Source organism: Halictus rubicundus, chromosome 8, assembly GCF_050948215.1.
Source record: "Halictus rubicundus isolate RS-2024b chromosome 8, iyHalRubi1_principal, whole genome shotgun sequence".
NCBI lineage: Eukaryota > Metazoa > Arthropoda > Insecta > Hymenoptera > Halictidae > Halictus > Halictus rubicundus.
Window position 1 is genome coordinate 14,074,043 of NC_135156.1, and position 24,629 is coordinate 14,098,671.

General features: G+C 43.1%; 1 protein-coding gene across 5 annotated transcripts in view; it reads left to right on the plus strand.

Moving 5' to 3' along the window:
* Positions 1–24,629, plus strand: part of Rgl (Ral guanine nucleotide dissociation stimulator-like) — a 51,518-nt gene that overhangs the window by 16,131 nt on the left and 10,758 nt on the right. Inside the window, exons 1-2 of one of the 5 annotated variants that reach the window (XM_076792001.1) lie at positions 2,254–2,390; positions 12,383–12,595. The exons of 1 other annotated variant lie outside the window; for it this stretch is intronic. In XM_076792001.1, the coding sequence (XP_076648116.1) occupies positions 12,431–12,595 (165 nt within the window). In that variant the 5' untranslated portion in view covers positions 2,254–2,390; positions 12,383–12,430. Of the gene's footprint in view, positions 1–2,253; positions 2,391–12,330; positions 12,596–24,629 lie in introns of those variants that run through there. 3 more of the 5 variants (XM_076791999.1, XM_076792000.1, XM_076791998.1) reach the window with 3 other exon arrangements.

Consider the following 24,629-nt stretch of genomic DNA (forward strand, 5'->3'; position numbering starts at 1 on the left):
CTCGCGGCCACGTCCGAGATCGAAGTAAATGAAACGAAGATACGAGTAATCGTGTTACGTCCGCGAGAACTCGTGAATTATGGAACCCGGCGCTTCGCGAGAGAAATCGAGTTTATCGATCGCGTGAGTCCGCTTCTCCTTCCGATGGTAATGTCATGAATTGACTTTATCCGACGTCTGTGACAGAAGTCAGTGTCGTAGCTAGTGCACGAGAGAACCGGGACGATTTCACGCGTAGAGCGAATCTTCGAAATGCTACTCGTTTTGCGAGAGCTAAACGATTCACTCAATTATGGCTGCTTGAGATTACTCGCGACCATAGTGCATTCTTTTCTACACTGGTCTTCACTACAGCATTACAAAATAATTTTAAGTATTTTAATTTTTTGGGTGTAATTGAACTGTTTATATGTCTGAAAATATTTTAGAAGCTTGAGATGTTTGTGGACTTTTTTAGCAAAATTTCTTTGTCAGAAAATACTACTATTACAAAGTTAATAATTTCAATATTCTCAATATTTTTACATTTGCAAAGTGTTAGTAGCCAGCCCTAGGTCTTAATAATTAAATTTTAAATCTGTGGCAACATTTCAGGCTGATAATTTCTGTTCTCTGTACTCCTGTCCTTTTTGTACAACATTTTTAAGCAGAATGGACACATCCTAACTTCGAAAATTGGAGTAGGACATGTATAAAAATTTATAAATAACGTTTCAGTTTGAAGTTCGTAAAGATCATTACCTGTAAATGTAAAATGATGAATTCAGCATTTATTGAAAACGCGATATGAATTTCATTATTTTCAACTCCATTATAAGGCGTTCCATTGAATTTCTACATTGTTGTGATGCTTGATAGTATGCTGCACAACGTGCACATTGTGCTACGATACACAATAGAATGTATGACATAATAGAATTGATCTTTGGAAATTCGTTTGAAAGAAGGAAACCCGATGAAAATGAGAGGTTGCATATATTTTAACGTAGCATATCTGTTCATTAAATGAATTTCGTGCAAACCACCGTTGAGGGAGTGGACGTAGATAAATTGCATCATGACCTATAACATTTTGATTACCAAACCAGCAACCATTAACGCCAGAATAATTTACCTGGCGAATTAGTCCAGAAAAGATCATCATTTATTATTACAATTATTAATATCAATCTATTCGTCGATAACGTCACAATTGTATGGTACGTGGTATTTCTCGGCGATAATAGTATTCCTAAATAGTATAACATGACGCTGTTGCAAGTTCTCAAATGGAAGAAGAAGAATACCAACTTTCCACCACAGGGGAAAAAATTGAAAAAAATTGGAAAACGAGGGATGAATGAGGCTTGCACCTAAATAGAATCCCATGTCACAAGCTCGATTAAAAAGGAAACTAGAAAAATTAAAACAACAAGAGATGCATAAGTATATTAACGCTTTGCACTCGAAGCCATTTTAACTCTAAAACGAAACATTTCTTCCGACCTAGAATCCCAGAATCCTCCTTTCCCTTCTGTATATATTTTGTCATGCTATACATACGAAAATGGTGCAATTTACTCGTAGAGTACTGAAACGTTTAGTAATTTTTTAAATACAAACAAATTTAATAATGTAAAAACTATTTTAAATAATGATAGAGCAACTTTAGTGGCGCCTTACAGTCGCCATTCGAGTGCTAAGGGTTAACACTCAAATGAGACGAAATAGTAATTTCCCAATCGCAGATCACACTCTCGATCAAGAATAAAGTCCCAAAAATTCCGCTGGAAGACCCGTGGCGAGGCAGTTGCAGGAGACAAGGGTCGGAAAGGTGCAAGAAGGCGGTTTGATTATGCTCGGGGAAAAAAAAAGCGAAACAAAATCCCGGCGTGTTCTCCCATGGGCAAGGAACAGCTGAGCACCCGGTGCCGGGTGGTTGGCGTACGGGAACGTGGATTTACGTCAGTGTGAGGCTGATAATGGAGACGAGTGGAGACGGTCGGACGTAAGAGCGTGGTCAGTTCGATTGCATTCAGCCGGCTCGGCGGAATTGCGTGTTCGCCGCCTGAGCCAGTCGTTGTCGGGACGGCGAGCCGCGCGGTTCGGTGACACAGTGAGCAGTTTTCGCTCAGGACTCGCGCGTGTCTCTCCTCTCCTCTTTCTCTCGTATCCTTTCTCCTGTTCCCGGTTCCACGAGGCTCCACGAGGATCCACGAGGTTCCTCCGCGCACACCTGTACCTGCCGCGATCCTCTGGACCTGTGCTACGAGTCTTCGGACGACATTGTTTATAGCCGCGTGTGCGTCGACCAGCGTGATTAAACGAACCCGAAGAGCAGGTGTTGATGCTCCAGGCCTGCCCAGGATCGTGTCGCTCCTCTTGAGAAACAACCTCCGTTTCCCTCGAAGGTTTTTAGCTTATTCGGTCTCGTTTTTTTTTTCGATAGCTTAGGGACTCTGGACCATGGATATTTCTGCAAGTTTGATAGACAATTTTTTTTTCCGTGGTTTATTGTAATCACTTTTATGCGATGTCTCATCATTGGTGGAGAAAATGTCGAGCTTGTGTTTTTCACTGAAAACTATTAAAATGTATGTTGTTTTAGAGTTGTCGACGTGCCACGAGTACTCATAGATATATTAATATTAATTCCAAAAAATTGAGGTATTTATTCTGAGCATCCCAACATCAGTTCTGTTGACTGTTATGTCACTCGTGTGAATCTAGCTAGTGTTCATATTAACAGAAAAAATATTGAGGCATTCAGTTGAAGCCTTCCGACATAATTTTTGTTGACTGTTGTGTCACTCGTATTCGGCTGACGGAATTATTCGTGAAAGACCTTGAGAATGAACTTTTCTGCTGACGGATTGAATACACCGAAATTGCTTACCGCCTACAAAATACAAGACGACCGAAAGATCAATATTTGTTTTGTCGCGTGAATTCCTTTGACCTTATCTAACGGGCTGTACGGTCTCTCGAATGACAGTCAACAAAACAGTTAATAAGAAAACAAAGATTGTTTACCGACCGATGTTTTTAACAGTGCTTGCTCGAGGAGTGGTCAAATATCTGTACGTGATTATGTGCATCAGCGTCTCGCTGATAAACGTATGAGTCGTCGATTCATAATCCAAAAAATGATACAAGCTTACAATTTTCTTATCAATGCTTGTGCGTACAAATTAATTTCTAGCTCGTTCATCTTGAACTTGTTGAATATTCCAAATGTGAAAATTTGGACGCGGAATATTTCAATTTGGTGGATAAAAGATTCGGATCTTTACTGATTGGCTTTGTGAGAATTAATTTGTACGCCCGGATATTTTGTTGAGATTCCACGCGACTGCATAAAATCCGAGGTTCAGTGGCCAGAGATTTACATCGAGCTGCTCCGTTTTGTACCCTCTACATAAATTACTTGAATGAGTTTTATCTCTCGAGTGTAACGATCAAATGAGTGACGAAGCGTTCGATAGTTTCTGCTGACTGCCGGCCGATTGTTCGACAGTCTTGACACAGATTTTCTTAGTCACGGTGGAGGAATGTGGATAGAATAGTTAGTTTTCGCGTGCGGAATGGACGCCGCAGCTGTGCACATTTGTGATTCCCGCGGCAATTCTTGGTACAAAAGGTGGGCGTTTCGGTTCAGGTTTAATTTCGATCGAAACTATGCGTTTCGACGCTTTCGTCACGGATCCCCGACGATAGTTCGCTCCGTCAGAGTAGCGTACAGTTTATCTGGGTAGTGTTTATCAAGATAGATCAGTTAATTCGACCCGCTCAATTGAAAGGTTGAATGCATTCCCACGCGAATTGGCGTTTTGCAATTATCTTCCGCGTCGTTTTCATTCAGTTCGATCTGCTGTATCTATTCTCGCTGTCGGACCGTTTGATGGGGATCAAAACAGGGCACCCCTGCGAAGCGGACGATCAATTGATCGACAATGGAAACTTTTCCGAATCGAAATTAATATACGAATGTCGATGGAACATTTGAGGGACGGACTTGCGAAATCAATTTCTTTCGAAGCACAACTAATTAGCAGATCGTGTCGCGAACAAAATTCCGTCATTCGGAGCTTCGTGACGTGCTTGTGACGTCCGTTTGATTGAAATGGCGGTAACAAAAATATTTTGAAGCACTGTTTGTCAAATTCTTTATTGATCGATCACGTCATAGTTAATTCAATGAGCAAATAAATTCCCAAAAATTTCTATCGTCGTTCCCCGACGGGTACCAACGTGACACAATCGTGAAACACATGTTGGTTCGAAATGGAGCACGATAAACGCTCCGAAGTAAACATTGCCACGTGCGCACTAGTTTTCCACTTAGCGATCATTGTCACCGAGTGTCGTCCCACAGGATCATGGTTGTTATCGGGGGAACGGGATACGGTGCGTAAGGACGCACGTGCCGATCGAGCAACCGGGTTCCTGGAACAGCACAGAGAACGGTCTATCAGTTCGTCACACATGCCGCGTGCACCTTGAGATAGTACTTTGCACGTGCACGAACGTGTACGTATGCATTAGCGTGCTATGACTAACCGTGTGTCACGCCTTCTCCTCCTATAATCCGCTAACGCGCGCTCATTCCTCTTCGATTAATTGGCCCTGCGATTGTCTCATCAAAAATCGATCGCTGACCGCTCTGCCGACACGCGTCAGCTGGACACGCGCGCCGGTCAAACGATGAATTAATGATCGCGGGGATGAAACGTGAAATTGATTACTCCGGGAACAATTTTTTGAACGCCTATGTAGGCTAACGATGAAATAATAACCAGTGATTTATCTTCATCGCGCGAGTCTGGTTCGAACAACAAGAATTCCTTTAGATGTACCTTCAAATGTAACCGTGGAAGTTTGATAATTGCTGTTTCACTTGTTTTCTTGGCTTTGAACTTTCTGCAGTAATGCGAGAAGCAATAAGCCTCCACCTTGGCCCCATTTTTAAAGTATGATGATGGGAAATCTATTGTATGCTTGTCCGAAGAGGTGTCTGTTTAACACGTTCCTATTTTAACGTGCTCGCAAATATAGTATCGCCGGTGGTATAAAAATAACCCCGTATAATAATAACAGGATTGAATTTATTCAGATTTCGTAGGATTTCCATGGTACACTAAAAAATGTTTCAAGAAAATATTTCTATAACCTCGCGAAGTGTGAAAGAAAAAATCCGTCATTTTCAGGAGCTCGGTAGATCTAGTGTTAATGACGAAGCTGCTTCTAAGTAACATCTTAGTCGAGTGAATCGATTGAAAGGGGTTGATGTAATTTAGTCGGATGATAAGATTAGAGATGTTTCACCCCTAGCATATACGGTAAAGGTTCAGGCGTAGGACTCGGGTACTTCGCGGTACAGTCGGAAGTTTCGAAGATCAATAATTAACATAAATATCCGCTAGGACTATTTGTAACACGTACACCGGGGGTTTATTTTATTATAATCCCTTTGTAATACATTGTCTTATAAAAATCAGAAGGGAGAAATGTTCGATATCGATTAAAACGTCCCGTACGATAGAAATAAATCGGAGATGGGATAAACATTTATTGAAATAAACGTTCTCTTACGTCCAAGAAATTGTAAACAAAGAATAGAGGCAAATAAAACGAATCACAGTGAATACTCGATATATGTCAACAACACGGGTCTTGCCAGCGTGGAGTATCGTCCAGGAGACATACCCGAGCCGTGTTATGTTTACATTCTCTGCGTCCGAGGCCTCTCGAGCTTCTTGGCCCCTCACGGGGTACACTCCGCGGTAGTGGGGATAATTCCGCGACATTTATCATCCAGGTCTTGACGAGAAATATAGAGAAATCACTAAAAAATGATGAATCCCCGTAAAGGCATCGCGAAAGAGTCTCGGCATCGAATCGAACGCGTTCAAACAATTCGCCGGCGGATTCGATCGGTGGAAATTGTGTCGGCGATTCGGCTGGGCGTCGGAAAATCGAGATGCACGACGGGAATAGTTTCCCTTGGCCGAATCGACGAGATAAAATAAATTGGAACAGATCGGCTGGCTGGTCGAACGCGAGTCTCGGTCGCGCTCGAGCGGATTCCATATCGGCCGGCGGCGCTCGATGCAGTTTGCTGCACGTGCGAGCGCCAGTGTTCTGGCGCGTTGACCAACGGTTGCACCGGTGCAATTTTCGTCGGGTTGGCACACGAGAATACCCGGGCCCGCTCTTTCGATTCCGGGATTAAAGTTGCCGGTCGTGTCGCAGCCGGGCCACGGTCCAAAACGCGGATAATCGCTGGATTCACCCTCCTTTTTCCTCTCTATCGTCCCCTCTCTCCCCCTCCCTCCCCGTTCGTCGGTCTTTTACGTTTTCGACGGGAAAGGAACAACGACGGGCCAAGGTTGCCGTATTTTCGAGACCAGATCGAGTATGCAAATCGTTTACCGTCACGTACCCCTCCCCTACCATTCCCCTCACCCCTTTGTCATCCGTGGATTTATTTATATGCTCGAGTTTCGTGGCATTTCCCGTCGCTGGACACGCCTTTCGACCTCCATTACGAAAAATTGCAATTTTTTCGTTTGTACATGTTCGAACACTCTGCTCGCAATCTTAGCTCTAGTCATTTCGAAGTTGCACAATAATTAGACGGCTCGGAGTTCGTTTCGTAATGCATACCGTTGATAGCACTACCGCCGGTCTTACGATTACAATGATTAGAATTTCTTTAAAGTTTAAAGGACAATCTAGTACAAGAGAAAATATTAAAGAAGTTAGTGCGACATGCGAAAAATTGTCCAAAGAATTAACACGACAGTCGTCTGATGGCGATACTCGAGCAAAAAGGAATAATCTTCTAACCTCGCGTTATTATATTGTTGCTCGATCTCTCGAACGAACTGATTTGAATCTCGAGGAGCAACATCTTGAACGCGCATGAAACCGTTCGAATAATTATAGATACTTAACCCTCATCTGCGAGGTGGAGTCTCGCGGACTCCATGGAATTTCCCGAGCCAAGGTTAATTGGACTGTGTCTGTCGGAAATAAAATTTAACTGTTTACTCCAATATAGAATCTAGATTGGCTCGAATTCTTGCTTCGAGGCGAAACACGAGAATTGCACCGTTACAAAATTAAAAATCTCCTCGGTTGATCCGCCTCGACGATTAAGCACGAGAAAAATAACAGACAGACAATAATCTTTTCTCGAGTTTCCTGAAGGCAATCGGCAGTTTATGGGTCAAGCTGGATTCCGAAATCGCGTTCATCTCCTAACCGGAGAAGCTAGAGCCGCGATTGCAGTTAGTTTCGACGTTGCGACGGAGGTTAGCCGATCATTTCGATGGATAATGAGAATCGGGGGTTCGATCATTGGATTTCTCGAGAATGGGAAGCGATTTTCTAGATGGCAAGACCGGTCGGTTAGATCCCGCGAACCTGTTGGCTCTCGCGTGTGCCGGTCGATGCTGTGTACAAACAGTCCTGTTAATGCTCACGTCCTGTGGTGAATAACGTGACGTATTAACACCGTGACCTCATATTACGCATTTATCGTGTCTGGTTGCTGCCACTCTTCGTAGGGAGTCGCCGATGAGCGTAACTGCACTGCCAAGAGTTATTTGTTCCAGATACGAAGCGCGATTGATCGAGAATCGAGAATTTTTGCCGAGACGGAGGCACAATAGGGTAAGGTACCCGACTACTGTGGGGGTACCAATCACTGTAATAGTTATACTTATTTTTGAAGCGCAATCAATGCTAAAAACTAGATATCAAATTTTTTCATTAAAATCAGCACAGTAATTTACGTTTCCAATTATCATTACCAGCGGAATTAATTCGATATACTAAAATCAGAATCGAGTTCGTTGGTTCCCGTTTGACATTTAAAGCGCACATCCGGGGATGTCGATATTTGGATGTTCACCTTTGAACTTCGATTCGCCGCGGTTAATTATCAATTGAAATTAGAAATTTTCTGTTTCGCATCGAAATTCGATGGGGTTGTGATATTTCTGTTCGACGTTGAAACTGAAATATCTCGCGTAGAACGCGTGTTCAGAAACTGTGGTAACGATAGAACGGAACTTCATCAAGGTTCTCGCGGTTCGCAAGGCATGCACCGGCAACGCGCGTTAAATAAGAAAATAACGTAACAGCCGAGTCATTTGAGCCTCGAAATGATTCATGCTCGCATGAAACGCGCAGCCAGCTTAAACCATACTTCCTGCTACAGTCTGGTCCACTAGATCCCTTTATGGACAATCGCTGCGTTGCATAATGCATTCGGTTTGCCCGCCGGTTCTCGGGCAGATATCGCGTCGAGATCCCATTGTATTTGCGATCTACAGACAATCGAACGGCCTCTCTGCTAATTAACGAGTTATCCCGCTTCGAGTTTCTACCGTCGTTGCGCACACTTTCTTTCGATCATGCTCGTCGTACCTCCGGAACTCATCGGTCGTCTAAGAATATTGTGATCAAATTTTATTTGCAGAAAAATTACGTGCCTGTTGAATTGGGCACGTAATTGTCACATAACATTGTCATGCTGGTTTGAAATTTCCCTGCCAAAAAAAATTTTGGGGAACAGATTCTTTTTGGACAGCTGGAAATGATTTGACGCGAGATTTTCGGGTTTTTTTTCTCTCGGGTAAATATTTGTAAATTGAGGTATGTGCTCCGTCGCGTAGTAGACAGACCGAACGTCAGTTTCGATGTGTGTACCATGGTATCACGGACGCAATGTGGTAGAATCGTAGTATCAGGAAGGGGTTAAAGTTGTGACATACGACCGTGCGATCCTCGTGGCAAGCGGTGACAGGGCGTTTGTTTTATCGAAACGAGGCGTCGACGGGCATCGACACTTTTATCGAGTCGTGGGGGATTTCGTTCAGCTGTTTCCACGCTTCAGGATTCTCCGTCTCGCATATGCATACCCGAGAAAAACGACTCGGAACGTTTCTGCGTCCCCTGGTCCCTTTGACAACGACGAAACACGTAGAAAGTCGGACCGAATCAAAAAGGTACCCGCATTATAATAATAAAAAAAAAAGATTCCACTGAAAAATATGGTACATAAATTTCTGAAAATTTTACCGCTTCGAATAAACGATATTTAAATCTGTTATAAAAATAATCGTTTCAAAAAACCTGCATAATTACACAATTCACAATCCATGTATTATAGTAGTGTGAGATATGCAATCTCACTGATTACAAAACTGTAAAGACGTAAAAAGAACTTGAGAACATTGACGTACATACTATTTCCGATACATTAAGATGATTAAAAGGGGAAATACATTTTCATTTGTTTCCAATTTTTACAATTGACTCGAACAAGTTTTATTTCGCAGTTTACACCGAGTATCGCTAATTAAAGTCTCTCTAATTCGTTTGAAACGTTTTATTACAATCATTATATCCACGTATCGTAGGCAATTAGTTGTTTAATCTTCTGTTTATTTATTCATTTATTCAGTTACTATGATTTTCGGTTTAATGGTTTTGTTTCGCGCAGAAGCGCTAATTGGGAAGCGGGGTTGGATGGGTTTTAGGTGGAATTACACGGTTGATTGGTCGAAACGTGAAAAGTCACAAGGCTACCTGACATTTCGACGAAACGCGCATTTTGAGCGTGGACGTCTAATCATCGGAAGTGCAATTCCGCCTACAGACCTGTCGCATCCTCTTTAGCGAAAGCGTTTTCCGGCGGTTGCTCCTTCGACCTTTCGAACGTTGCGCGGTCTGACCTATGGAAGAATCGATCGTGTCTGCGAACCCGTGTTCATCTTCCTTTGATCGTTTCGTCGCAATCCACGCGGGGGCGAGCTGGCTGAATGATTGTTTCTGCGATCGGGGAATGACTGTGTTAATGACGTCGCCGGCGCCATGATATGCACGCATATCGCGCTCCAAGTGGAATTTATCGGAACAGATTTTAATTGGAGTGTCGCTCCAGACGATACGTTTTAAAACGAAATATTGGAATTTTAACGCGACTGGAACTCGTATCTGGCCGTCATTGCTTTTCCAATTGGCCCTTTAAACTCGGAATTTGAATGTTATCGCTGAACGTTCAATATGAATTTTCCCGTAAAAGTTTAAATTTCAATTTAATCGTTTCAGCCTGAATTTGACTGTTGATATTTGGATTTTTGCTGTGAAATTTTCCATCTCAATTTGGCCATCAAAGTTCGATTTCCAATCTGACCGTATATGTACGAATTTTTATTTAATCCTTAACGTTTCAATTTGAATCGGACCGTAAAAGATTGAATTTGAACTTAATTCCTAATGTTCGAAATTTTAATTCGAATGTAATCTTTAAAGTTTTGAATTGGATCATTCCAATTAACGCGCAGTCTAAACTAGACCATTAACATTTAAATGTCGCTTCACTCGTCAACGTTTGAATTTACACTCTCGCCTGTCATACTTGAAATGTGAACTCGGTCACGAATATTTGAATTTTAAAGCGTACTCGACCGCGGTGAATGAGATTCAAAGCGTGACTCATAGATCACCATGCATACTTTCAGTCGGTAATATTCGCTGACAATTTCAGTTCGGTGTAATCACCCGATCGGGTCGATTACATAATGTTTTAATGCGAATTTCACAATTCAACGTCGCCGGAGATACACAGTCGTTGCGAAAACGGGGCAGCTCGCCTGAGAACGAGAAACGTGAAATAAAAAGGTGCAGAATGTTATCATCGGTTACTTAGCTTCAGAATTTCAAGACGCACTTTTCTAGATACACCGATACCATTTCCAGATATCTATACGCTCGCCGACATCGGGGGAATCGAAGGTTTCAGCTTCGAATGTCGACGATAACGCAGTTTCTCGTCGGCAATGGAATCGCGACCCGACTCGATCCACGATTATCGATCAGTTTTCAAGTGACAGCGCGATAAACACACCGAGAAACGTAAACGCGGTGTATACTGGCGTTCGATCGTTATTCGTGAACAGTGCTTCGGAACTTTTCTTACTCTTCTTTTATACTCGTGTCGGTTATGTTCGCTCGTCGAGTCCTTGAACACGTGAGAGCGTGGAGGAAACAATAGGAAAGAAGAGAAACGATTTACGTCAATCGAAGCTTGAAGGATGAATCTACGATTTTTGTATCATTGTTGGGCGCCGGAGCTCTTGCCAGTGTACTTTTTCTTCTTATTTTTGTGGTGTCTTTCTTCGACGAAGTATAAGAGGAGTTCTTCTAGTACCGGTCACAAAAATATTTTTAAAAGATGTGCAATAATTCTGACGCAGTTAGTTGAATTTTTAAAATTTTTATGTCGCCCTTCTTGCTCGTTGATGCAGTACAAGAGGAGTTCTTCTTGTACTGGACATATACAAATATATTTTACAAAACTTTCCTGTACAATTTTTTTCCTCACGATGCTCACTTGAACACTGATAAAAAAGAATTCAAAAAGCGCAGTCCCTTATCGTTTTAAAGAATCTTATCTTTCTGCCATCGAAAAAATTACTAGAAGTATACAGGGTGTCCCAGTATCGGTGGTGAAGGAGATGATTCTACAGGAGAAAATAAGCCGAAAATACGAAATAAATATTTTTTATTCCAGGCTCCATTCCCCGAGAAAATCGACTATGAAACTTCGTGAAGTTCCCGTGCCTAATACTTCTAAGTAGATTCGGTCGGCCATGCACAGACGCGTCAGACGAGTTCACCGAATCTGCAAACTCGATTTTCACGAAAACGGGGCGCCCAATGAAACAAATTTATTCTACATTTTCGACTTATTTTCTCGTGCAGAATCACCCCCTCCACGTTTGCACCATCAATACTGGAACATCCTGTAAATATGAAGCATACAGAAAGAAAATTGCGTCTTGTACGTCGAATACTGAGAGGGTACCAAAACGTTCCTAACAAACGGGCACAGTTGTCGCTGTTGAGGTTTTTGGGTGTAAGCCGTACCCTAGTGGAATTATTTTCCCAACGTTTCGTAACATTGCTAGCTTGATCAGGTGGTTAAAGGCACAGTGAGTGTCTTGCTAAACGTTGGGAAAATAATTCCACTAGAAAACGGCCTACACCTGAAAGCCTGAACAGTGACAACTAGACTGCGGATTGTATGCATTTATAACAAGAGTGGACAGCTTCGAACAGTGGAGAGATTAAGAGAATAATGAAACCATATGACAGAGGAATAAATTCCTATTTGGTTTCTTGCAAATTTCTAGTTCGCACGCAGTTCCGCAGTCTAGTGATAACTGTACGATGTCCGGCCGTGAAAGCTTCAAATCTCTGACGAAAGATGTAACGTGAGGTATATGTAGACGGGTAGATGCGGATCGCTTGATCCAAGAGCTCTCTATACGGTAGGTTAGAGACAGTGTCGTCGGGCGAAAAATCACGAGATCGATTGCACAGGCAGAATCGAAGTGACGGACGAAGGGGAAGTTCCGCGGACATTCAGACGTGGATGCTGTGGCCCGTGTTGGGGGATGACGGGCTGAGCCCAGCGTCGCCCCCGGCGTCGGCCAGCGTCAAGGGGGTTAACAAACTGGCGCCCCTGCTTCTCTGCGGCCCCTGCAAGCCCACCAGCCAACGGAAGAACCAGAATTCCACGCAGTGGTACGTGCAGCAGGTAAACAACAGATTCTCGAAAGAGATTCATCATCATCCAGTTTTGTTGCCACGTTGGAGTGCTCTTCTATACGTTTGTTTTCGCCTTTCTCCTCGTTCTCACCATTTTTCGTTTCGGCTGACGGATGCAACCGAATTTTTCCAGAAGGACTCGACCCTCTGTCCTCGACGGATCGATGACGATTCGACTGACTGGCGTCCGCGATTCCGAGATGTCAAAATTCGAATTTTGAATTCGCGTGTTCAAATTTCAATTTCTTCCACGTAATTTCGAATTTCGATGTCCACAATTTGAATTCGATCCGCATAAGTTCGAATTCAGACGATCATACCTTAATTTGAACATTACAGTTTGAATTGGATCCATGTACTTCCGAATGTAGACGATCATACCTAAATTTGAACATTACAGTTTGAATTGGATCCATGTACTTTCGAATTTAGACGTTCATATTTGAAGTTAATTGATAGAATATTGATAAAATATCTAAAAATTTCAGTTTCCCCTCGTGTATTCGAAATGTCCAATTTGGCTCTCGGAAATCGGGTTCAATCATTCGAATTCGGATTCCACTTTGCACGTTCATTCTTTTTTACTTGGTTCGGTTTTTGCCGTTCGGCCTCTTTGTGTTATTTGCCTGCTGTGGTGCTTTGTTTTTCGCATTGCACTCGACGTACGAGTATGTAGTAGCATTAGTGAGTATTGTGATCTGCATTGGTTCGACATTGGTGTTTGACACGTTGCATGAAATCTTGTTTTTTCAGTGATCTACAGCCTGGATGATATTTTGTCCCAAAATTTTGAAAATTTCCATGCTCTTGTTATGCTTTCAAAATTGTTGTTCATTTCGAGCAAATACAATCTAGACATTGTCTTAGGTTCAAGTGAATCGATCACGTTGTCGTCAGATAATTCCCCAAATTGCAATTTATTCAGCCGAAACAGCTGCATCAAACTGTGAAAGCTGTTTAAAGATTAAATATTACATCGGGACTAAGTAGATTACCTCTGTTATTGTCAGACAAGCTCTTAAAATATCACATCAGTCACCGAAAACAAATGAATTAAACTGTGAAAAGCGTTTAAAAATTCGATTAAAAATATCGTTCGAATAAGTAGATTGTCCCTGACGTTGTCAGACAGGCGTATAAATTAGAATATGAAGTCAGTCACGGTGAGAGGCGTCTGAAAATAAGTAGATTGTTCCTGTTGTTATCAGACAATGCTCTCAGATCGGAATCCTTGACGCCTCTGCTAAAAACAATAAAAAATATGAAACCCATTTAAAGATTATAAATACGCTGAATTATCGGACTAGTCTCCAAATCGAATTTATTCGCTAGAAATATATTAAACTACCGAAACAGCTTAGAAATACACCAACCAAAAAATATCGCACCGATCATTTAATATCCGTTTCTCAGAAGTGATCCGCTTAATCTGTTTTTGCGGTCTAATAGAATTCGATGAAACCGAATCAGACACCAGAGACCTGGAGCACTATCGCGTCGATTCCCTAACTGGAAACCCGATTCCATTTGGTTAGAATGTGTCGAAACTGCGCGGCCTGCTCCTCGGCAATTGTTTCGTCGCGGTTTCTCATCGAAACTTTCCTTTAAAAGAGTTAGGGAATTTTTCAGGCTCCATTCCGGGGCCTCGGAATCCTGCTCGAAGCGGGCCTTCACATTCTTTAACCTCGACTTCGTACATTTCTCCAAGTCTTCAGCAATCGATATATATGTAGATACGTATGTTTACACTCCTCGGCGATACATGTCCCTGGCCAGATCCGTATTTTGGACATATATCGAGTAGACACTATACATTAGGGACATTTATACCGTGGTTCAGAAATTCTCATGGTAATAATACCACCATTTCTACTTGAATAAAATAAATTGGAGGTAGCAGTAAATAAATTTTCAAAAATGTCTAAATTGCTTCGAAAAATATTATTTCCGGTTGTCAAAAGCATCGTCGCGAGTTGTCGACGGTACGAAAGAATGCTAGGAAAGCCAAGAATCGACGAATCCAATTAAAATCCGAATGTTGCTCGATTTCTGTCGCTCGCGACACACCAACGACTCTATTATGCAAGGAATTCTCGAAGATAAGAGGACAGACTCGTTATTATCCGCGATCCGTGAATGACGGCACACATGACGAGCCGGTTCGATAAGTGTGTCGATGAAACGAGATTACGATGCCCCGATAAGCTATCAGTCGCAAGGCGGAGCCGCTTTCGCACGCAAAATTCGTCTTAGTCGCTTCTACGAACGGTAAGTGTGTCACGCCCGTTTCTGTGCATGATTCGGCGATCGTAATACTTTCGCACTGCATGAGAGGAAAGTGTCGCCGGTGTTTCGGCATGACGAGCAGATCCATCGATCCCGTGTTCACCGATCGGACACGCTAGATCGGAGATATTATTTCCGCTTTGAACGGCGCCGTTCGATTTTTCATGCGACTCGAACAAACATTCCGAGGGTTCCTATTGGTTCGATTTCCTCCGGTCCATTGGAGCTGCTGCTCGGTCATGGTCGCTGAATATTCGTCTCTTTTTTTATTGTAAATCTACATTTTTTGAAGAAGATACGCCTGGGATACGGGGGTGGTAAAAATAAAAATAACGAAATTCCGTTTTGCCTTGGTTCCGAGTCGAAAAATCGTAAATTTTATTTATGGTCTTCATGAGGTTTGAATATCTGTTTGCATTGAACTATAAAACACTCGATGACGTTCCCATCCCACGGCGCAATCTCCCTCGGTTAAATAAATATTTTCCGCTAGTTTCTTTTTTTTCCAACCACGCCAACTATCGGACGCTCACCTCTACACTGTTTCAGTACATTGTTTTCGCTCGTTCTGCGCTATACCAATGTTACGGATAAAATCGTTGCGTTTTCGAAATGCTCGAAGGCTTCCAGAGGCACAACAAACACGTGAAAAATAGCTCGAGACTCTCGAGAGTCCAATTTTTGCTGAGTGAGTCACTTTTTCCGCGACGACGCGATATAATCATGCTGAGACTCGGTTGCGAGCGTCGTCGGTCACGTGGAAGTCGTTTAATCGGCTAATCAGGGTCAGAGTGTCATCGGGACTGTATCTCTTTGTCTTTAAAGCCCCGCGGATGGATAAATACAAAATTGGAATATGGTTACGGTGACCTAATTGGTCCTCGTTCGTCTTATAACAATTTCTCATTGATCGCGAGGACGCAATTACGGGACTTGCTAAATGTTACAGTGGCTCTGTAATTGGGAGTATTCTCGTTAAATGTGAAAGGTTTTTCTGATTGAGAATTCTATGCGATAGTGTGATATCTATGTGATGGTGTGATACCGTTGCGACATAGTAATTTGAGAAGAAAGAGGTGTTCGTCGGTGCATTCAACTTGGACAGGTCAGAAGAAAGATTCCATTGAACCACGATTGACAAAATGATTACCTCTCTCTTTAAAGACACGGGATTATAATACTCGAGTATCTAAATTAGGTAACTACCTGATTTGATCCGTAACAGGCTGAATTAGATTAACCCATCAACTCCTATGCTCCTCGTTTAACCCACCGTTTTTCCATTCTTATATTATTCATTAACTCGAACTCTCTTTTGCAAAACATGTCTGCGAATGAACAGCTTCCATGAACGCACTTCTGCTTCACACAAAACCGTACTAATGTCTATATCTCTGATTTACTGGTAAAAAGTTTGATATTTTTCAAATTGATATATTCAGCAAACGATGAAAGGTCAAAGTCTGACAGTCCGACATACCAAGTTTTATATTTCATCCTCGCAGAATTTTATGCTTGAAAATTGCTGGGGAAAATAACGGAAGGTCAAAGTTCACCTAACCTTTCGTCGCGAACATGCCCTTTTGGGAACGCCATTAACAAGTCCACTCAATTTTTCGAAAACTGAGTTTCGCTTCAATATCCTGCCTCGATTCCTCTTCTGGCCATGAAAGGATTAATCAACCAACTTTAATATTTTATTACCACGAACTGACGGGAAAGGGTCGAAGTTCGTGGTTAAACCAAAAAGCCCAGGTACGATTAAAGTTTTAATGGCTGATTTTCTGAATGAACAGGTGGCTAATTGCTTTCGTAATAAACCGAGTGCTTACACTTACACTATCTGCTGTATCGAGAAACCGGTCGTTGTTTTTATTTTTTGTCCGGGCAATTAAAAGTCGGGGTAGATTCGCGGGTGGGCGAACGTGCGTTCGACACCTTGTTTACCGGCACATGAGTCAGAACGGCAACCGGGTGGCAGCAGTTCGTTTAATTGCTTATCTCGAGGATCGTACTTTGCGTACTCGGCTTACGGGCCCGTGTAATTATGCGTTGCCTGACCGGAAGCCGCGTCTAATAGGCTGCCTGCATAGGTCGCGCAGCCGAAGAAAATTCCTTTGTTCTCGGCAGTCGGACGAGCCGGCCGCGAGAAGACCGGCGTTGTTTACAAAACAACCTGTAAATCGTTTATCGAAAGTTCCCTCCGACGAGAGGATTCGTTTCGCAACATGCGGGAGGATCGCGCGAGCGGCGTGCATCCGTGCAGTTTGAGCCTGAGCGCGCGGGGCAATTAATTTATTCGTAATTACAGGAACTTTTCCACCGGGTCCTTCTTACTTCGGTGCGCGCAATTATCTCTTAACACTGTGATCAGACCCGCTGATGAGACCCGTCAGAATTACCGAAACGTTCCCAGTCTTAGCCGGCTGCCCTAAGTTCTGGTTGTTAGCTTTAATGACACTCCATCAGGTCTTCAGTCGCGGGTGAAGCGCCTAACCGACGGAGTTAGGCGAGCGTGCGATGTTCCGTTGCGATACTGGATGCTTCGATTTGGTGTTTTTGCCTCGTTTAAAGGTTGTTCAATAACTTTCTGCTTAATCGATAATTATTCATTTTCCAACGTGAAAGCAAAAATTGTACATCACACCAGCTGCTTCTCTAATTGCCACAGGGGGCATTGCCTTCACGTTCTCTCCTACACAGCCATTTTATTGATCATCTTCAGCAGTAAATTCGTGCATAATGGGCAATTAATTTTACATTTCTATGAGCCAACGCAAACAAAGACTCGCGACTTGAGACCCCCTACGAAAGGTAATAATTATTCTTCTTGCCAGTCAGACGACTCGGAAAGCGTCCTTCGTGCTCGCTGCGGAGAGAATAGGTTCGAGGGCCCTGAATCGTTGACCCTGACTTCCCTTCGAAGAGTTTCGGCAGCGTTAACACGCCTCGAGTATTGTGCCCTTCTCCGTTTGGCGTGTCTGTGAGCGGGCCGGGTCTCTACGTGAGTGGCTTTTGTCCTCGGCATCAACAAAGCTCCGTTTTGTCACCCTTCGTTCTTTGAACTTCCGGCGTCTCCCACTCTCTCTTTCTCTTTCTCTCTTTCTCTCTCTCTCACACACACACACACTTGATGACCACGCGACACTTTCACGCTCGTCACAGCCTCCGACCACCCCCACCGTCGAGACTCGATTCAATCCGATTCGATGATTGCCGGTACGTATTACACCGAGACCGAAAGTTCCTTTGAACCTCTCCTTGCGGTCGAGTGTGAATCACTTGTCTTCGAGTAGCTTGTTCTCTCGTTCAATGGGAGAACAGCAACAGCATATCAACGTAAACGCTCTATTCATAGTTTGTCCAATGGCGGTTGCTGTACGAGGTCTACAGGCGGTTTCAAAGACATATACATACTGTTCCGTCAATCTTTTGAAACGGGCAGTTCCTTGGCCCATGGTTAGAATACAGTTTGTCAGCTGTTCGTGCCTCAATTCATTTTGGGAGACTGTACAGGCTGTTTCAGGAGCAGGAAACCATTTTTTAGCAATTTCTGGAACGTCGAATTCTCAGCTATTCCCCAAAAATGCCGTATCACCTTGATTGCTTTCTTAACTCATTTTGGGAGACTGTACAGGCTGTTTCAGGAACAGGAAAACATTTCTTAGCAATTTTTGGAACGCCGAAAATGGCTTATCACTAGACGGATTTTCATGCATTTATGAAGAGAGCCTGGGTGAAATATAAAACAGTGAAGAAAGTATAAAAAATCTAAGAATATTCTTATGTTGTTTTCAAGGTAAAAAGAGTATCAAGGGAAATGAATTTTTATTTGACTACTGCTTCCCACAATGTGAATGTTTTTACGCACAAGTAATTAAACTTAATTGTGCAGGTAGAGTAGGAAAATATCCAAGTTTCCCGAACGATCGTCTAGAATAAAAAATCTCATGAATACAGGATAATCAAGCAGGGACAAGAACGCTTCACGAACGGTAACCTTGTAGCTCTAAATAAACAGCATATGTAACATTGATACACTGCATTCGCAGTAATTAAAATATAACGACTTCTACGAAACCGCATCACGCGCCATACACTCAGACAAACATTAGAGCAGTTTCCAACAACAACATCAAAGAGCAATCTACATAAAAACCGTCGACTTAAGTGTACACATTGATTAATATCCGCATGGAAAAATTGCATTATCCGCAAAACTCCGTCGAAACTGTTCCCCCGAGGCCGCGAGAACCGCGCGAGCGCGTACGAAAATATTTTCTGGGGCACATAAAGAACCGAGAAACATAAACGACAGAAACGAACGATTCCCAGATAAAAAACGTAATCTCGTGTAGCCCTCGGGTTGTACCCTAATAATGCTATCCGAGCTGCGCGCGGTCAAGAAAGTGCTGACGATTAGATCACCGCGCGGATTTATCTAACAGGCTTGGGAAAATTGTTGCCCCGAGCGTTGCGAAACTGTTTAGCGGAATGAGTGCCTCTTTGCTGCACGCAGCTTTTCCGATAACTCCAGCCAATAATCACGTATCTGATTTTCATAGTAAACGTTGCTCCTCGCGGCTGATTCACCCGTTTCGAAAGGATGCAGGCTTCGTTTCCCTTCCTATAGCTCGTGTTTCTGCAGAATTATCTGTAAATATGTTGATCGAGGAACGAGGAAATGTTTAGACACTTTTTTAGACTTCTTATCTGTTGCCCAAGATGCGCTCAGAATTTCGTCTTGGTTCGCGTTCAGCGATTCTGTTGTACATTCAATGCGAAAAATTCGAAATTTTACGACATTTATGCCTGGTACGAGCAACCAAAATGTACGAGTAATTTTAAAGCCTTGCGTACATTTTCAGTTTGAACACATACATCCACAATGTTGGAAGAATGGACATTCGTGGCGGTTTTATGATATCTCCAGAAGAACATACTCAAATATTTCACCCGGAGTGCCAAAATCATAATTTACTCAATTTCTGCTGATTAAATTGCACGAATGGACCTGTTACATTACAAAACAGAACGACTATTAGACTCGCCGGTAGAACTATCCGAAGCTCGAGAGCCTCGAGGTCGCGTGGATCAAAGAATAGCATCTCCTGTCCGATACATGTCCGTGGCTAGACCCGTGTTTCGGACATGTATCGAGTAAACACCGTACCCGCAAAAGTACGTTTTCAAAGAACCAACAAACGAACTTGTGCATACTCCCGAGCCTCGTCAATTGTATAATTGTAAAACGTGTCCATCATTAAGCATAACGAAATTCTAATAAATGAGTAGTTGCTGAAACAACGATCGACCCTAAAAATCGTCTCGCAAGGATAGTCCCATTGCTCATAGGGGAGGACGAGCTGTCGCTGACGATGTTTGAACATAGCCGGGCGACTAAAATAAATTGATTATCCGAACGAACCGGCGGAAAATCGGACTTTCTTTTTCGTTTCCAATCGGAGGAACGAGAGCCCGGGACCGGCATACAAATTTCAGCCGCAATCAGAGTCACGGATTGCTGGCGGAAACCGTGTTCCCGGAATCTAATTCGAGAAATCGATGGCCGTCGTCGCGACGCACAGCCAGGTTCGCCCGTGTGTCTCGGTTCACCGTTGGAATATTCGAACGCTGGTTTCTCCCGGGTCGAGTGGCGGTTCGAGAGAGTTAGGTTCACGAGTCGATGTTCACGAGCAAGTGCACCGTGGTGCGGGGCGGGGTTCGTCGTCGGTTGATAGTCGCGGATGTATTTCCACTGTCTATCGATCGAACCGGGCTCCCCTGTAATCCGGTGTTAAGCTTTTTATAGGCTGACGCGGAGTGATAGAGGCGATGCCAGTTTGTACACACGTCGGTTTCGGTACCCTTCTTAGTATCGACGGATCACTGCGCCTTCGCGACGAGGCTAAACGGGGCTAAACGAGGATTTCCTCGGATAGGTTTCGTGAAATCGAAGGATAGTCGCCGGATCAGCGAACGTAACACGCCGCACGGCCGACGCAACGGTAACATAATAAGCCCGGTGCTCTGCGAGCTTGCGAGCCTCGAATCGCGTTTAGAATCGCGTTTTACAACCCTCGGATGTACAGCCAGTCTCATAACTGACGGCACGCGCCCCTCCGTGGGCAAATATGGGAAATCTCACCCCTGAATTCCTTTAACACGTTCGTCGCCGCGTCACCCATATTTGGGTGACGGAATTATTTCTGCAGATTTTAAAATGAATTTTTGCGTTGATATATTCATTGTAGTAAACTTGATTAGGATCTGTAACATGCAAGAAAGTTGGAGGATTACTCAGTATCGTACATTTAATTTTTTGCAATTTTTATTTCATTAAAGAACTTACTTTGATTTTATGGAATTTTTCGGGTTTCTAGTTGGGCGTTCAAAGTGTTAAACATTTGACGTTGCAAAGCTTATACATTAAAATAATGACTCCAGAATTCTGTTAGATTTTTTGAAAACCTAGAACAGTAAAAGACATAAGTCGTCAACGTATGCAGAGTCGTGATCGTCACATATGTATGTGGTGGCAGCGAATTACGGTGGTGGCGAATGTGTTGATATAAGTATTTTAAATTACAAAGCAGTGATAGGGAAATTAACGATTTAATAGTATGTAGAGTAGAAAATGTATGAATATTCACGCGAGCAGCGTGTAGGAGTTAATAAAGTCTGACGTCGGCATTGGAGAAATATAAGACATAAGCTGAATTACTATTTGTAGGTGGGTGAGTCAGAGTTTCAAAGTTGAGGTTCTGATTCGTTCTTAGAACGGAATTCTTCTGGAAAGAATATCGATATTAGGAAAATGTGACTCACACGATTTAACAGAGCAACAGTAGAATTGAATATTCTGATAAGGAAATCTGAGATTAATATTGCAAACAGGAATATAATAGCCCAATTATCTACGAGTAGCTTTGTAGGTCACAGTTTCGCGTGGAATCTTGATCTGCGTTCAGAGTTGACTTTTTCTAATCGAGAAATCTAAATGGGCTTGAATTGACCGGAACTCATAATTCTGTCTAATTTACGGAATGCGTTGGGGTGAGTTGGGGCGAGCCAGTTATGCGAACCAGTGTTGAAGCAAGTTAGCAAAGCTGTTCGAAAGTTGGATCAAACTTTGCTAATATATTCCGGCAGAAACACAAGGGAAACACGGACGCAAATTGTTTGGTTATTCTTCTGTGATTGATGGAACCTTAGAAAACAACTCTGTGTTTCACATTTGCGTCTCGAATTACAAAGAAATTGTGAAACGTCCCATATATTTTTGCAATATAGAAGTGCCGAAGAATGGGATTATCCTTGCGTTTTTTCTTTCTCTTTGTAAACGGATTCGCGCTAATTTAGCCGGGATAAATAAATTGGCTTCGCTCCGGATTAGCACAGCTGTTTCACCCCGGATTGGTGTTAATCGAATTGTTTCTTTCTCTGATTTTTCCAGACAAACGACCACTTATTCGATCTTCATACCTTTCGTTTCACCTTCGATCGTATCATTTCTCTCTGTGCTTGAAATTATGTCCAGAAGGGAATACCGAATAATTAATAGTCCATTCCCTGTGCGCATACGTTCTCTGGCCGATTATGTACGACATGCATGATCATTGGTTGTTTGCCGGGGAGTTATAGCTACCATTGACCTTCTTTACGTAAATGGGTTTCCTTGAAGTATTTCTTGCCTCGCATATAAAAAGAAAATTACAATTATTGTAACAATACGTTTGTCGTACATATTCATATCGCTTCGTTTTTCATAACCTTGAGCCCCGCGCGGGGAAGTTATAAGCTTCTAGAAATATCGAGCTTTATTACCGAGAAATCGTTGCCGTATTTACGTAGCGAGCAGCTTACGAAGTTCAGAACTCATCGATGGAGTCGCCGAACTATCGCGAAGGTGTTGCTCATTTTCATGAAAAAAAAAATTAAATTCTATCCGATCGATCGCTTAAAATGCTAAATAATTCATCGAGTCGTTTCCCGAAGCAACCAACAGGTATTTCAGGCAGGATTCCCCGTTGCCCGATCCTGCGCGAACGCTTAAAAACGCCGATTTGATCCTGATTTATGGAATCGCGCCGGTGAACGGAAGGTTCGCGAGCGTCGAGGGATTCTCGCTGGATTTCTATTCGCCCGGAGAGGCCTCCGGGGAACAATGGCGAGTTGACGTGTTCCTCGGAGCCGTCTCCAAGGACGAGGGAGTACGAGGACCTTAAGTCACGCTCGGGTTCTCTCCGCGAGCCTCTAATTGCCGGTTCGTTCCGGAGCGTAAGCCGCCTTTTTCCGCAGAGCGGGGTTTACCCGCGTGTACAGTCTCGAGCCTCTGTCCGCGAACCGTGCGCGGCCCCGTGATCGTTGAAAAACGCGGCTGGTTTTCCGCGGCGAATGTTGTTTCAGGTTTCTGTTACGATCCGTATAAACATCCGCAACGACCGCGCATTCTGCCCGTCGAATTGCACCTGGCTCTCGCGCCGCGGATACCTTCTCTCGCCGCTATCCGAACGTCTGCGCTTCGAGAAAAAAAAAAACGAAAGAGAGAGAGAGAGAGAGAGAGAGAGAGAGAGAGAGTGCTGTAGGATGGTACAGGCTTGGCCAGTGACGGATCGAGACCTCTAGAGACCCTAGACACTCCGAAGATTTCGGGGTTCCATCAGGATTTTACGCGATTTTAATTCTGATAAACTTTTCTCGAAAAGAAAATCAAATATGCAAGTAAAAGCTAGCGATTGTAATACTATCGGCCCTTAACACTAGATTTACGGGACCCGTCAAAATGACGGATTCTAATATTTTTAACTCACGAATATTGAGATTGCAAACATGGATCCATGAGGAATTATTTAACAAATTGATTTCTCTAGGTATATATCATTTAAAAAATGGCTACAGATTTTGATAGATATATTCATGTTATTTTTATAAGGAAATGTAAAATAGTCATTTTTAGTGCTCCGTAAACCTAGTGTTAATTGGCGTACCGGGTCTTTCGCGACCCCAACAGAATTTTATTGTGCGATAATTTTAAATATCAATTTTCTTCAACTTCGGAACATTTGGATTATTTAAGCTTAAATTGTATATTGAACGGTGTCTTAGAAAATTTATACAGAACTTTAGAAAAGTCCTAGTATGACATTTCGTCACCTGAGTAAGGTTTGCAACGATAACTAGTTCGTCTCGGAGGAGTGTACGCTATCGATAACGATATTTGAAAAACTGGAATTGGAAACCTGCTGCGCGCAGAATCGGACGTGCCGTTTACCAGCACGGGACATTTATCGAGCAGCCCGGCGTATCGCGGCGAGATTAGCAAACTATCATCGTCTCGGCGAGCATGTAGACCGAGACGAGTCTGGGGTAAAATTAGAAACGCCTGGCAACGCCGATTATGTCAAAAATCGGCCCATGGGAATAAATTCCAGGAGCCTGCCCGAGGGAACGGGGTACCGCTAAAAATAGTGTTCCCGCTTGGACACACTTCTCGCGTTCTATGCTTTTATTTCGTCCGCTGAAAACGCCGTGGCGGACTTATCTCCGGATAGGTTACCTGCGCTGTTAAGCCACGTCCACACCGAAGCAATATCCAGCGATTTTTCTTCCCATCTTCTTTTTTTCTTCGGGTAAGAATGGCGAGTTTTCAAGATACAACTAAAACTTGTCGCTTCGGTGTGGAGGTAGCTGTAGGCAACGCTGCCAACGGGGATCATAATGTCCCCTTGAGTAGT